This window comes from Poecilia latipinna, unplaced genomic scaffold (genome assembly GCF_001443285.1).
Source record: "Poecilia latipinna isolate Pla-1442-1.1 unplaced genomic scaffold, P_latipinna-1.0 Scaffold864, whole genome shotgun sequence".
Taxonomy (NCBI): Eukaryota; Metazoa; Chordata; class Actinopteri; order Cyprinodontiformes; family Poeciliidae; genus Poecilia; species Poecilia latipinna.
In genome coordinates this window covers 156,546-171,401 of record NW_015113480.1, presented here as the reverse complement: position 1 = coordinate 171,401, position 14,856 = coordinate 156,546, and the positions used below count along the sequence as shown (strand labels likewise).

Genomic DNA, 14,856 nt, shown 5'->3' with positions numbered 1-14,856 from the left:
GGGGTACGGCTTATATTAGCCGACCCCCCTGAAACTCCCGATACGTCTTACAATCGGGGGTGTCTTACTATTGGGGAAACATGGTAACTAGCTAGTTGAATACCAAAACCTTGGGTTTTTTAGTCAGTGAATGCACCGTATATAAGAACATGTCAGCATCTCATTCAGTATGTGACAGAGGCAGATTGAAAGGCAAAATGTGTTCCTGCTGTTGCTTGAAAATCAGAGTCCATCTCCAGAACATACTGCTGGTTACACTGGTCACTGGATCTCTGAAGTGACAAAAAGGTGTCACCATGGTTACAGTAACCTTTGCAATATGGAGAACATAAAGCATATCCCATTTTAAATATCATGATTGGGAATGAAGTTTGGAAAGAGCTCTTTTCCATCCTCCCTTTAGATTCTTCTATGGTCATCTGGATGTAAAAAAATAATAATCAAGTAACTTTTTAAAATTATTAAGGAACAATGAACCATTTTCACAGACTGCTCTGATTCTGTTGTGCTATTTACAAACAGCAGGAAGATGTTTTATCTTTATAATAGTGACATGATTTCACCTGGTATGAGACTAAACCTGGGGCAGAATATACTTTTTGATTTACAGAACAAATATTTAATGTTGACAATGTTTTGTATGAAATTGATGCTATTATTTTATGCACAATGGTGCTTCATTTCTTCTGCTTTACTCACATATTTAACGTAGTCCTTCCACTGCTGCCACCACAGCATGGAAATCAGGAACCAGCTCTGGCCCTGCTGCAGCCCATGTCTGCTCTCCCTTTCTAACCACCCCCTGCATACAGGCAGACGCACGCACGCACACACACACACACACACACACACACACACACACACACACACACACACACACACACACACACACACATCAGATTTAAGCACATACCATCTGGAAACAGAAAAAGAAAAATCAGGTAAAGAGGCAGGTTACCTGATTATCTGCCCTTCCTCTTCAGGAGTGGCAGGTCTGAGGCCCAGCACTATGTGGCAAACCTGGGATAAGTCAAACACGTCGACATAATCATAAATGAATGCTGTTGCGCTTCCAGCAGCTGTATGGTGCCACAGCAGCAGGCCGGGGTACCAACCTGGAAAAGCAGGTTCAGGAACTCATTGGCCAAAGCGCTCTTCACGCTCCAGATCTGGTAGTCTTCAAGGGTCAAGTGACCCAACTGTGTAAGAGCCAAACGACACACAGGTCAGCATACTGCACCGTCTGATCGCAGAGTGCTCTGACACCTCACAAAGCTCTTTAGATTTCACTCCACCTGGTTGCCATGTGTGTGACGTGCTGGTCTGATTTCAGGTACGGTGCCAGTCCCTCCAGGAAGTTGCAATGTTCCGATTGCAACAATTAATGCAAATGCACTTATTTTGCATAGTCTTGTAATTTTTGCCAGTAATCACAACTTTTCCACAAATGACTAATCAGCTTAACGTTTTCTGTATTTCCTTCTTTTTGTACCAGTTACTGCAACGTGACGTAATAGTCAAGTTAGCCTCCTTCTAATTTAACTTCTTTTTTCACATTATCTCTTGAAACCGAAGTCTGCAAGATGAAAGCATATGGGATGCTAAACAGTAACATTTTATTTTTGCAAAAACCATTCTGAGATGTTCTGTAGGATTTGCTTGTAGTGTGTATATGGGCAACCTGTCCATGTGTACCCCAGCACCCTCACAGTCCCACAAGGATAAGTGTGTTGGATAATGAAAGGGTGAATGTGTATACAGTTAATCTTAGCTTTATTGTCCAATATGACATTCTTGGCATAAAAATGAAACCATTTTGAAAATGGTCCTACAAAATTTGTAATTTTATGTCGCAACAATCACAAAAACTGATGCAAAATTTTAGAGGAACAGAGAATTCAGCTGAGGCAGCCGAGGTTCCATCTGTCTGTTAACTGTTTCAAACTCCAGATTATAACTGAACTGTTAAACAGGTCTACAATGGGTTGCCATCTGTATTTCTGATATTTGGCCTGGATAGCCTTAATAATGTACAGTAAACTATCCCACAGTGCTAGCTAACACCTCAGTCACTCTACATCTCTGGATGTGAGAAAGTTTAAGAAAATGACCTCTGTCGATGTGGATCTAGAACTGCATGTTTCCAACAAAAAACACTTAATTAAAGCAAGACTTCCTGTTTTATACACAAGAATGGAAAACTGAAAAAACACAGTCATTTGGGTAACATCTTAACTGCATTATCACCTACTGCTGAGTAATAAAACAAACAATTTCAAAAATTTGTCAAGAAACAGAACATGTCATCAACAATGATAAAGGCTGGCATTAAAATTTAATAATACAGATAGTACATGCTACCTAAGAGGCAATATGTGGAGTTGCCAGTATTTATGGAAGACGGAGAAAAGGTTGTAAACAGAGTGACTTTGGTTTACATTATTTTCTGGTGGTAAACAAACATATTTGCTGTTTTAAACAAAGAAAAAGAGCCATTATTAATCTACAAAATTCTGAAATTGATCTGACAATTTAATGTTTTGTTCATGAAAATTTTTCAAATAAATGTTCTATGTTTGCTTTACTACTTATTTAAATTTGTTATTTAATTTCACATTGAAACAGATCGTATCTTAGATCTTAGGAAAAAGGCTTTTGGAAATGCGTGTGAAGAAGAGCACCCCGGTGTCTCACCTTGGTCGTGTCGTGCATCTTCACAATTTCCTCCACTATGTCTGAGACACTGCTGTGCAGCTCCTGCGACAGCATCAACATGTCAGTGGGAGACAGGAGAAACCAGAACTAAGCTCAGCTCTCAAATCTGCTGGGGAACATTCTGCAGGCTGACATGGAATTATTTTCATTCAGTTCATGTGCAGGGTCCCCACATACTTTCCATTTCCAAACATTCATAAGACTTGAAGTTCTAGACTTTTTTTCTGTACCTTTTCTAAAAATGTTGGGTTATAAAAAATCTATCTGACCACATCAACAGTAGGTAGGATTTACTATGTTTATGTTCCACAAATCATAAAACACAATACTGAAGTTGGCATGGGACTGTTTGGTAAAGTGTATGACTTTCTAATATCCAATGAAAATCTATAACACTTGTCCACCCAGGTCAGGATTGTCTTACCTTCAATATAGATTCTTTAAAGCTCACTTTGTGATCTCATTTTTTACATGTTTAAACATGTTAAATTAAGTTTCAATTATTTTGTTTGGGATTTAGACCAGAATCACAAGTCAAGTTCAAAACCCAGATTGAATGAAAGCACATGTAGCTGTCACTCTTAACTCATCAGCCTAAAAACCAATACACTAAAGAGGCAACACAAATAAACGATGCAATATAAATGTCAATCTATGTTTGAACTTTTAATCTAAAAGTTAAATATAAATATATACTTCATTTTTCAGACATTTTTTTCTATTACAGAACAGAATAAAGAATAAAGTCTATAAGCTGTTGCTTAACTATTTTTCTTTGATCCTTACTTTTCCAGATCTGAAAAATGATCATTTATGCAAACTACATATTGTCATTTTATTCCCAGAAGTTCCAAGATTATACAGGAACCCTGAATCTGCTGATCTGCTGCATTTCCACTCAAATAAAAGATTTCAAATTGTTCTTTCTTCTTCTTAAACTCACATATGTTCATGTCTTTTTTTTTTAGCTTAAAAACACAAATGAGAGAATCAGACAGCTACAAGACAGGAAGCACCTGCCTTTATTACCACATATATTACCAAGGCTACAAGCTATTCTACCACAAAACACTCCAAATAATATTTTAATAACAAACACTAAACATTCTGTGATCAAACCTAAATGTAGCGTGTCTCTAAAGTATACGGATTTTACTGTTATTTCCAAATAGTCAATCAAATGGACAAGTCAACCTTTAGTAAATACTTTCAAATGCAGAAGATCAGCCTCTTCTATATTTGCCTCCATAATTCCACTCAAACCAAAACTGTTGGGCTGTTTTGCACTGAATCATGTGTTCATAGCAGGAAATGAATGCTCTCTCAGCCTGAGGGTGAACTCACAGGGATTGTGTCTGTGCGATTGTCCTTCCACACCTCCAGCAAGGCAACAACCATCTCATGGAGCTCATCTCGAGACAGGACCCCATCACGGTCCACATCAAACACTTTGAAGCAAACTGAAGAGAGAAATAAAACTAATTAATTTTATAATGTAGCTAATATCTTGATATGACTTTTTCTGCATCCAAATCAATCAAAAAGTTGATTTGAGGCTACATGTTAGAGCCACACAGGAGAAAGCCCTCCAGGTCTTATGACAGGAAGCCTGTTATTATGGAAAACCACAAGGAGGGTTCAATTATCTATAAGCAGTTAAACCCATAGCATGGCTTACATTTCTGCCTTTCAGCAACAGGCCCCCTACAGCAAGCTGAGAGTCCACAAGAGATCTCTTTAAAGTCGATGTGATTGTCCCGATTTTCATCAAAGGCGTGAAACAGGCCTGAAACACAGCATGAAGAACAGAAATTATGTTTGGATGCAGTAATAAAGAGCAAACAGTGCAGGGGGAAGAGAAGGGGCTGGAGAAACCATTCTGGGCTAATTGCATGTGAGCTCATTAAGATTCAGAGTTTGTAAACCAAAGATCACAAATGACTCCAAAGTAAAAGCAGAGACTCCTGTGGAAAGAAAAGCAACACGTCCATGTCACTGGTTCCATCAAGCATTGATTCACTTGGTTCCAAACCCTGAAACCTGAAAACCTTACTAATGATTTCACAAAGTTTGATTTAAAGTTCCAAAGAGTTCAACAAGCAGGGTTCAAACCTTGACACCAATTAAGGACAGTATAAGCTATCAAACTGCCCATGTCAGTTAAGGTTTGATGTGTTTACATGTTTGACATGGATTTCTAAGATTCCCCAGACGGAAAATTGGTCCCACTTTCCACACAGACTCATATTTCCAGAATTCTCAATCCAGTTTTTAAAGTATAGAAGGACAGGCTCAATTTGGATATACTGCAGGTATGTATATAGATGGAGTCTATGGGTGTGACAGACAACAGCAGGACGGGTGGGTTTGTGTTGTGTGATGGACAGTCAGGTGGGTGGGGTTAGTGATGTAAGATGTGTTGGTAAGTGGGTGGGGTTTGACCAACATGTCACTGGCTGGGTGTTGTCTGGTGAGACAGATGTAGTGCAGGGGCAAGATGACAGATTTAGGGTGGATGAATGGGGTGGGGTTGGGCATGATGGATGGATGCAAAGTCCAAGACCACTGTTCAGGGCATAAAGTCTGCTAAGATGCAGATTTTTCCATGTCCGTTTTCATGCTTAACCACACTTTCTAATCTTTTTTAAAGATTGCATGTTTCTATTAAATATGTTTTCATAGCATGGAGACCTGTATCAGCGAAGATAGGACCTACCTTCACTCAGTGAGGCATGGATGGGAGGAGACACCAACGGGACAAAGGTTTCCAAGTCAAAGCGGCCGGTTCTGGACTGGGCTTTGAGCAGCCAGTAGCGCTTCTCCAAGTCTATTATGTCTGACTCCTCTACTGCAGGACAAGATCAAACAGGTAAAACATGGGTCACAGTTCTAAATATACACTGCAGGACAATGTAACTCCAGCTTCAAAAATCAAAGAGTTTCTCAATGTCTTCCAAAGGAATGGTAACTGATTGAGCTCAAAACAACAGATTCACAGCCTTAGTCTAACGAAATGAAACCTATGACAGGTAAAGGTAGAAACTGTGAGTGAACATTTAACCATTTCTATACAATGATATGTTAACTACATTTATATTAGATGGTACTTTGTATGCTCCTACTGGCATCAAAAGAAAAAGTGTAGTTTAAACTAAAGCAGCGAAACAGTTCCAGTTTTATCCTCGTGGAGGAAAACACAGTTTGTCCTTGGGAACAATATGAACGTCTAAAAGCAGAGAGCTCATTTTATTTAGTGGTAAAAAAAATTAAAAACATCTAATAGGACAGTGTCATCACTAGGAAGGGAACAAAGGTCAAACACATCAGAAATCAAACTGTTACTGACAACGTATTATCTGTAATTCTTGCTTTGTTGCTGAAATGTGCTCTTCAAATAAACTTGAAACTCCTTTTTTTTTAAAAACAGAAAACCATAATTCCCTGCTGACATATCCATTCTCCATAATGCAGCAGAACAGATCCTTGAAACAAGCAGAACCAAAATCCTAAAACACACAAAAGGGTGACTAAATGATGTACAAGGTTCTGTGTATATTTACAAAGGTTTGCAAAGTAATGTCTTGTTCTATTGAGTTCACACTAAGCACTTTTCTTAAAGCAAGACAAGTACCGAGTCCACAAAACTCATCTGCTAGGATGAACTTTAAGATGGCTCTAGAGATGAGAAAATAATTTCCAGAATGCAGAGACTTTTACTTGCCAAAAGAGGAATTTAGAATGTAACCTTTTCTTAGGTTTTTTGCCACAAACAGTTCTATGTACTTGGGTTTGGGTTAGACCAAACAAGTCAGGTGGTTCTGCAAACATTTACAACGTAGGTGTGTAATGGATATATGATTCTGTGTCATTTCTCTATCTCTTTATGCACTACACACACACTGCTGCATGCTTACATAACCGTGACATATAAAAATGGCGACAGTCACACATAAACAAAACTTTTTTTATTTAGGGAGCAGAATGAGGAGAAGATAAAAGCAGAACTTGCACTACAATCTTTGCTTCACTTGGTGTCAGCCCTGAGGTGAGCTGAGTGGAGTCCAGCGCTGTATGGTGAATGTCACTCTGTATCCGTTTCATTTGTATGACTAGTAACATTTTTTACAAGTCAGCATTAAAGCCTGTTTTATACTTAAACAAATCTCATTATTTATCAAGGTAATGACTGAGGGTTTTTGGTCTGGTCTCGGTAAACTGACATGAAAGTTTCACGGTGAAAGAATCCTTCCTCTAAAAGAACATAAATTGTGTTTACTAATCAAGCATAACATTATGACCACCAGCCTATTTGTGTGTGGTTTTGTTTTTCATTCCAAAGCGACCCTGAACCATTATGCCACAGAATCCACTCCCTGAAGTTGTTCTGCAGTAACTGGCATCAAGCTATACTTCACCTATTCCAGGACCTGAAATCTGGATTATTCGAGTTGTGGGTGAGAATATAGTTTTTTATTTTATTGATTTTCCACCGAGCTGTCAGAGTTGCTGCAATTGCTGGGTTTTTTAAACTGCTTGACAAGAAACTGTATTTACATTGAATTGTTTTGTTTGCAACATCAAGCTGATAATGTCCACAGTCAACACGCTATACTAAAATGCATAGCGTGACTGCCGCTCTCTGAGCAGCACCAGTTGTGTGGTGGCTGCTCTGGTAGAAAGGAAACGGGGCTAGCCGCCCAACTAGTTCAACCAACTTGCTAGTATCCATTAGGATTGTGGGAAATGAAGGAATTTGTCATGAGAAATCTAGGCAATTTTTACACTTGACTATGAAGTTTCAACAGACCAAGGACAGTGCACGGTCCACCGAATGTGTACAGTGTGCCTAAGTATGTGGGAGAGGTATCATGTTTTGCAGCCATACAGCATAACAGTTTAAAAATAAAAAAGAACATTCTGGATTGAAAGTACATGCAGATGGCAGTAGGATCACTGAGAGAAGGCAGAGGAGCTTGATCTTTTCACAGATTATCTGTCTCATGTTATTGTTACAAAATAGTGATAGTTTTAACAAATATGAAAACATTTTTTTTTTTATAAAAGTTATCTACTGCAGCTTTAAAGGAAATAATCATCAAACTGTGTGGGAGGGAAGTAGACAATGGAGGGAATACTCTGACTGCTCAGACAAAGAGAGCATTGTATGAAGCTCTGCCAGGCTCGATGGACTAGTCTCTCCCTGTCAACATGCTAATCCTCAGATTAAGCTAATAGGATTCAGCAAGTAGCCAGATACAGTAGCTGTTGGCATGACAGGTGTCAAAATACAGACATGCAATCAAATTACAGTCAGTTCTTGGTAGAACAGACTGGCAATAAAATCAATCTTAAGAAAGGCTTGTTTTTAACAACTGTTGGTCAGAGCTTCAATGAGGATGGCAGAATGAAGCAGATTGGTGAAGAGCAGACAGTTCCCTGTACCTGTGGTACAGATTCTGAGTTTTGGAGGTAAGCATCAGGACAGTTGGCCCAGCACACTCTGAGAAATGCTTTCAGCATTCCTGTTTACTGCAGCAGTTCCTGCTGGTTCTAAAGGACCGACTGAAACAAACTAAGAGGAGCAAAATCAATGCTCCTCCAGTAGAATGTTCAGGGAGCTATACTGAGCTAACATAGACAAATGGATGAAAGACTGATAAATTATTGAGGGTTATGGACCGAGGCAGGGAGAAGACGCATCCCAGTCTCAAAGCTCAGTTGGGTGTTGCAGCCACAGCAAAAACAAAACATTAGTTCCTCCTTGGAGATAATCATAAAACAAGCAAAAAGCAGAAAGGCCTTCTGTAGTGATGGCAGTGTTTTTCCCAATACGACAGCCTTTTCGGCTGGAAGACGGGAATCATAACATCACTGTTGGATTGTTATGGATTGTTATTCTGAAACATCTGATGGCAAATCAATAAAATTCCTTATCCTTCCAATGGAGCTACATTGCCTACCCTTACAGTCACCAGCATACTACACCACTAAATCTGTCAAAAACATTCAGATTTTCAGACGTTGTGCAAACAAACATCACACTTTTAAAGATGCAGATTAGCAGTTTACAGTAGCGCTCGTTAGAACGACAATAACAATAGCACTCTTCGGTGTGGAGGCTGTCACTGTGGGAGCATGACTCAAAGCTTGCCATTTTCAGTGTAAGGGAGATGTATAAAGCCTTTTAAATAAACACAGTTTCTATGACATGTAGTGACATGGAGAGGTCAAAGAGAGCAGGAATTTGGCACATAACAGGAAGGCTCAATGGCGTACCATCGTTATTCAATTTCATCACTTGAAAGGGACCATTTATATTGCATTGAACAGGTTAGGATAGATCCATGGGCTATACCAAAATGTTCATTACTTTTTGCATGAAATTATTTTCCCAATAATGAGACAACCAGGTTCGAGGCAGCAGTGGCAATTGTATGGCACATACAGCTGTAAAACCAGCTGACCAAAAGTAAATGTCTTCCAATAATGAAGTGGGCAGAGCTCCACTTGCATTGGTAAGGAGTTGGGCTTTCCTGGGATTGCTGACTTAATAATCGGGAGATTTTTTAAATGGCTCAAGGGTCTGGTGTTTATTTTTAGTGCTCTAGAAGTAGTAGAGACCCAAATGGAAGTACAAAAATGCACAAAACGACAATTTTGCATCATAAGACATTTAAAACTCTTTACCCCTGTCTGTTGTGGAATATGCTGTACACGGAAATGTTGGCAGCTTTTGGGAAATCTCATTTTCTGGAATCTACACAAGGAGAAAGCTGTTTTGGAAAAGCTAGGCATGCTGATGGACTGTTAACTCCAAATCATTCTGTCTTTGGTTTAAAATAATGAATACCTGATTTACACTAACTGTTCTCTCTCCAACTAATTTGATTAATTAATTAATGATAGTTCATAAGACCAAAGTTAGAGAACATATTTTTAATCTTGTTCCTCAAACTTTTTCCAAAACTTCTATCTGCTGATAAAAACTTTACAAAGATGGAGATCAGAAATCAACTTAAAAACTCTATCAATGCATCTCTGTGCAGAATCAGTCTGTTTACCTATGTTGGCAGGTGCTGACGTATCTGTAACACATTAGCAACTGACCCAAGGGTTTGAACTCGTGCTACCTTCAACACTCAAAAGACACACTGAGCATCAGAGCAACAATTCCATCAATTATGTAAACCTGAGATGATGATATACTGAGGAAGCACATTGTAAGAAGCTTCTGCAGTAACTGTGTAACTGAAGAAAGGCCAAACTTAGAATGCAAGAGCAAGATTCTTCTCATCTAGGAACAAAAGATTACATAAATCTCAAAAACATAACTGACTCCAGTTCGAAGTGTGAGATGGTTTTAGGCATAAAAGCCATTTAACTGACAACACAAACAGGTTTCCAACAGAAAAAAGAAACCCTGAAGGTGTGATACCCACCTACGGGTGCAACTCTCTCAGAGTGGCAGCAGAGATACCATACCATTATCCAGAGAACATCCTTGGACAGGTGTTGCCACAGCCTGCGTGTAGCAAAATTAACTCAGCACAAAAAATAAAAAAATACTCTAACAGAAACTACACCATCCTGCAGGGAAGGCTGAGACTCCCAACACCTTGACTATACCGTGACAGTAGGCTAGCAAGCAGACGACTCCCACTGCTAAGCTCAGACATGAGTCAAGCTTTACCATCTTGTTCTGGAAAGAGTCATGAACCACGATTGTGTCACTCACTCTCTCCGACTCCAACACACACACACACACACACACACACACACACACACACACACACACACACACACGTTTGTGTTGCTATCTTTGTGGGGACTTTCCATTGACTTCCATTCATTTCTACAGCCTAAACCTTACCTTTACCCTTTTCCTAACCCTAACCATCACATACCTAACCCTATCCAAAACTCAATTCATACCTTAGCCCTAACTCTGACACCTGACCCAAAAACAGGGTTTCCCCTTGTGGGGACCAGGCTCCGGTCCCCACAAGGAGCAATTGGTCCCCACAACGTAGTATATGTCAGGAAAATCGTCCCCACAAGGTATTACAAACAAACGCACACACACACACACGCAGAGACGCAAAGTTAAGAGGATAAGATGGGAGCAAGCAGATTACAGGCAAAGTCCGGGTTACCTGGTCAAGATAGGCTCTTTCCAGGGCTCTGCTCCTAATTGGTGAAATTAAGCTTCACTATATTTACTTGGCCTTTAACCTGCAGCCTCAATAATCAATTTCATGAAATGCTTTTATGTAAGGCTGTGAATATCTTATAACAACTGAGTGAAAAGCTTAAGGCATAAATTCCTGGAATCATGACAAAAAACAACTCCTTATGTCAAAACACACGTAACCTTGCAGAAGACCTCATCTGTTTTCACTTCCTGTCATGTTACAGATGGTAGCACTGTTGCCTCGCAGTAAGAAAGTTTATGCCCCTGCAATGTAAAAAAAGTGTTTTTATTTTAAGTGTTTTTGGAAATCTTTACCAAGAGTGTCTGTCAGTCTGGAGGGACCTATGCAGTATATACAACAACATCAGGGATTTCATCTGAGCACTGAGGCATTTTAATGATTCACAACACCAACAACCTCTACAACCGAGGCAGAACTGGGATGAGGATGTGCTGAAGGGGAACCAACAGCAACACCTCACAAGAATAACACAGAGATTTTAACTTGGATTCACTGCATCAGAAATAGCAGCGTTGAGTTCATCTCCATCTCCACTCTGCTTGTTATGTTTATGAAGAGAAACATGAGGAAACCGATTGAGCCCTGACTGATCTTTATGTTTGTGTATGGTGACAAATGGAGTGGGTGTGTAAATGTGTAACTAGCCGCGTTTCCGTTACAAATGTGCGTAAAACTTTGTCAATATTCTGCTAATGTCGAATAAAGACAATTTCACTATTGCGGTGTTTTCATTAAATAAGAAATACAATTAAAATCTCACATGAATAAGTTTGTTCCCACGATAATTCATTTAAAAACCATGCCACAACATCATCCTTTAACCACTTCCTTTCTTCTTCTTCATGGTTTCTGCCACTAGTAACATCTGGTAGTTGATCATGTGATTCGTGTGATGCAAAAAAAAGTGTTTTCATTGCAGTTTTGCAATATAAATACATTTTGATACAGCCAAAAAAAAACACCTCTTAATAAATTGATGTGGTTACTCGCCAAATTATTTCTGAAATGTCAAATAGTGCAATTATATGGTCAAGAAGACTTAAATGGACTCACAGTGTGTGACGCCAGCGAGGGTCTGGTAGAAGGTGGGCGTGTCACTGTCATCCGTCAGCGTGACACACACTCCTCCAGAGAGAAGCCATCGAGACAAAGTGAAGGCCTCCTTGTTCTGCAGCAGCCAGTTCCTGAAGCGCTCATAGTTGACCTTGTCACTCTGCAGAAAATCACCAGCAAGGAGCAATTATTACATGTTCCCAAAGAGCCAAGTCACCTGGCTTTAATGGGTGTATTTAATTTCCCTGCAGGAAACAATGTCAGCTGAGTTAACTCCTCCCGATGGGACATTAATTCAGCTGACAGTAATTTTAAAAAATGGGGATTTCCTAGCAGACATGGACATTCTCTGCTGTATCAATTCCAACAGCAAGTCTTTTTTCCCCCCATTTTTTAGTGGGACTGCAGGTGAAAATGCTAGCCCGTCAGATCATTAAACAAATTGTGTCAAATTTAACAAGAATGCAGAATGAAAACGATATCTTGCAACATCTCTTTACTTAAACTAATACACAAAAGCATTGTGGATGATATTATCAAAAAATTTAACTGCAATATTGTTTAATATTTCCACCATTATGTTGATTCATTCCCCATGTCTTTGTTTTCCATCATTTTAATTTCCCACCCCATCCTGAGAGCCTAAACACCTCATCCAGGTATAGGCATCAAGGGCAAAACAATCGCATGCCCAAGCCCTTCAAAATATTAAGTATGCAGTGTTGATGCATGTCACTCAAAATACAATAACCTGACACATTATCCCTGGGTAGTCTTTGAGATTCTAATATTGGAAACATTAACATCCTGATGCAAATTGTTTGGCATGTCATACTAATGCTGAGTATGGTACAGAGCTGGAGAGAATTTGACAATATCTTGTTTCTCACATTAATATGAACAGAGTTTCTTTAGAAGGTGCCAAGATGGTCACCGGACAAAGCTCTACTAATGGACAACTGTGGGTCAGCAGTGGAGTAGGTGCCATCTTTTTCCTCATTAAAGGTTTATGAGAAAATGAGCGGCATGGTTCTGACTAGCATTTCAGGTGTGAATGTTCTTTTCCTCTATCCCTGTTGTAAAATCAATTCTTAATACCTTCAACTTGCACATGAAGAGAAGGAAAAAGTCATGGACTATTACTTAAGATTATTATTTCCTCTCAAATGCAACTTTAGAAATATAGCAGCACCAAGAAGAGTTAAACCACTTTTTTCATTTTTGGAGTAATTTCTTAAACATATTATCGATATAATAACTGAGTGAAGCCAAACGTTATCTGATCATAGGTGCTGGGCAACAGGCATCAACTGACTGTTCACACACTACACCTGGAGAGGTCTGTGCTGTGCTTACACACCTCTATGAAGCACCTCTTCAGGGAGGACGGGACTTCTCCATCAAGGGCCTGCAGAACTGCCTCGATATCTTCCCTGGCAGCATATCCACTGAGATCACTGGCAAACAGGCTGAAGAGGTCTGAAAACACACACACACACACACACACACACACACACACACAGTGTCACAGAGCATTCATCTTTATCACAGGAAGGCAAACCTCTTTTTCAAAGACCTAGTGATGATGATAAAAGCTAGAATGACACTGTGACGTCCTGAGAGATGCTCCATCGTTTTGATTAAACAGCAGTTGAAAGAATTGGGAAAGGACTTCAGCATTCAGTTGTTAAAAATAAATAAGCTCTTCCTTTTAGCTGTGAATCAATCATTACTTCACCCGTTTTGAGGCTGAATCACCAGCAGAGCCCCTAGTGCAGCTGACATCCTTCCACAGCCAGACCATCACTGTACAGGTGCAGGAAGTATGGAGAACCCTGAGGGCAGTGAACCCCCCGGAAAGCTGCTGGAGCTGATGGTGTGACAGGGAGGAGGGAACTGAGGACTGTGAGGACCAGCTAGCTGGGGTTTTTACCAGCATTTTTAATCAGTCCCTCACCCAGTGGTCCATCTCATCATCATCCCTCTGCCAACGAAGAACATTGGTAGTTTCATTGACTACCAGCCACTAAACCCCATCATCATGAAGTGTTTTGAAAAACTGGTTCAGAGTCACAAAACTTCTCATCTGCCACCCAAACTTGACCCCCACCAGTTTGGATATAGAATCAACCGATCTAAAGAGGATGCCTTTGCTACCGCTCTGCACACCACATTGACACACATGTAGCAGTAAAGGAGTCAAGTGAGACAGCTCCCAGAGAGTGAGAATCAGATCCCACCTGTTCTCAGCACTGAGCACCAGCACTGACTCCCCACAAGGATATGTGCTAAGCCCCCTACTCTACACCCTCTACACCAGGGGTTTCAAAGTCAATTTACCCAGGGGCCGCTGGAGGCAGAGTCTGGGTGAAGCTGGGCCGCATAAAGGATTCCACAAAAAACATTTTTAAAATATCCTCAAATGTCATCAACATTTAATAATTTCTCCAATACATGAACTGCAGGCTTTGGCTTTGACAAAGACATGATGAGGGTGTGACAAAATTTAGGGTGCGTTCACACTGCAGCCTCAAACCCAATTCCGATTCTTTGTCAAATTGGAATTTTTTTTGCCAGGCCATTCACACTGCCACACATATGCGACCTGTATGTGTTCTGCATAGGGTTGCCACCTTTCAGACATCAAAATAAGGGACGCCCACTAATGCGCGTCATCCTAGTCTCATAAGTGGGCGGGGGGCGAGGTGGGGTGCTTCGACTAGGGTTATCAAGGGAACAGACCCTATATATTTAAAGCTGGGGAGGGGGGGTTGGTTCGTATTTTTAGGGAGGGGTGGCAACAGTGCTTGGTGTAATACCGGGTTCAGCCCCGCTATGAAGGCTAACTGAGATTCCGTAAATCTAAAAAAATTAA

At 40.1% G+C, this 14,856-nt stretch overlaps 1 protein-coding gene across 3 annotated transcripts in view; it reads right to left on the bottom strand.

The window, feature by feature from the left end:
- usp32 (ubiquitin specific peptidase 32) overlaps positions 1-14,856 on the bottom strand; it is a 73,634-nt gene that overhangs the window by 26,921 nt on the left and 31,857 nt on the right. For 2 of the 3 annotated variants that reach the window (XM_015048164.1, XM_015048165.1), the window contains exons 4-12: positions 13,342-13,460; positions 11,982-12,141; positions 5,432-5,563; positions 4,394-4,501; positions 4,060-4,175; positions 2,695-2,757; positions 1,116-1,199; positions 959-1,020; positions 700-802 (exon numbers count right to left, since the gene is read on the bottom strand). In XM_015048164.1, coding sequence (XP_014903650.1) covers positions 700-802; positions 959-1,020; positions 1,116-1,199; positions 2,695-2,757; positions 4,060-4,175; positions 4,394-4,501; positions 5,432-5,563; positions 11,982-12,141; positions 13,342-13,460 — 947 coding nt within the window. Of the gene's footprint in view, positions 1-699; positions 803-958; positions 1,021-1,115; positions 1,200-2,694; positions 2,758-4,059; positions 4,176-4,393; positions 4,502-5,431; positions 5,564-10,154; positions 10,359-11,981; positions 12,142-13,341; positions 13,461-14,856 lie in introns of those variants that run through there. The other variant, XM_015048166.1, reaches the window with a different exon arrangement.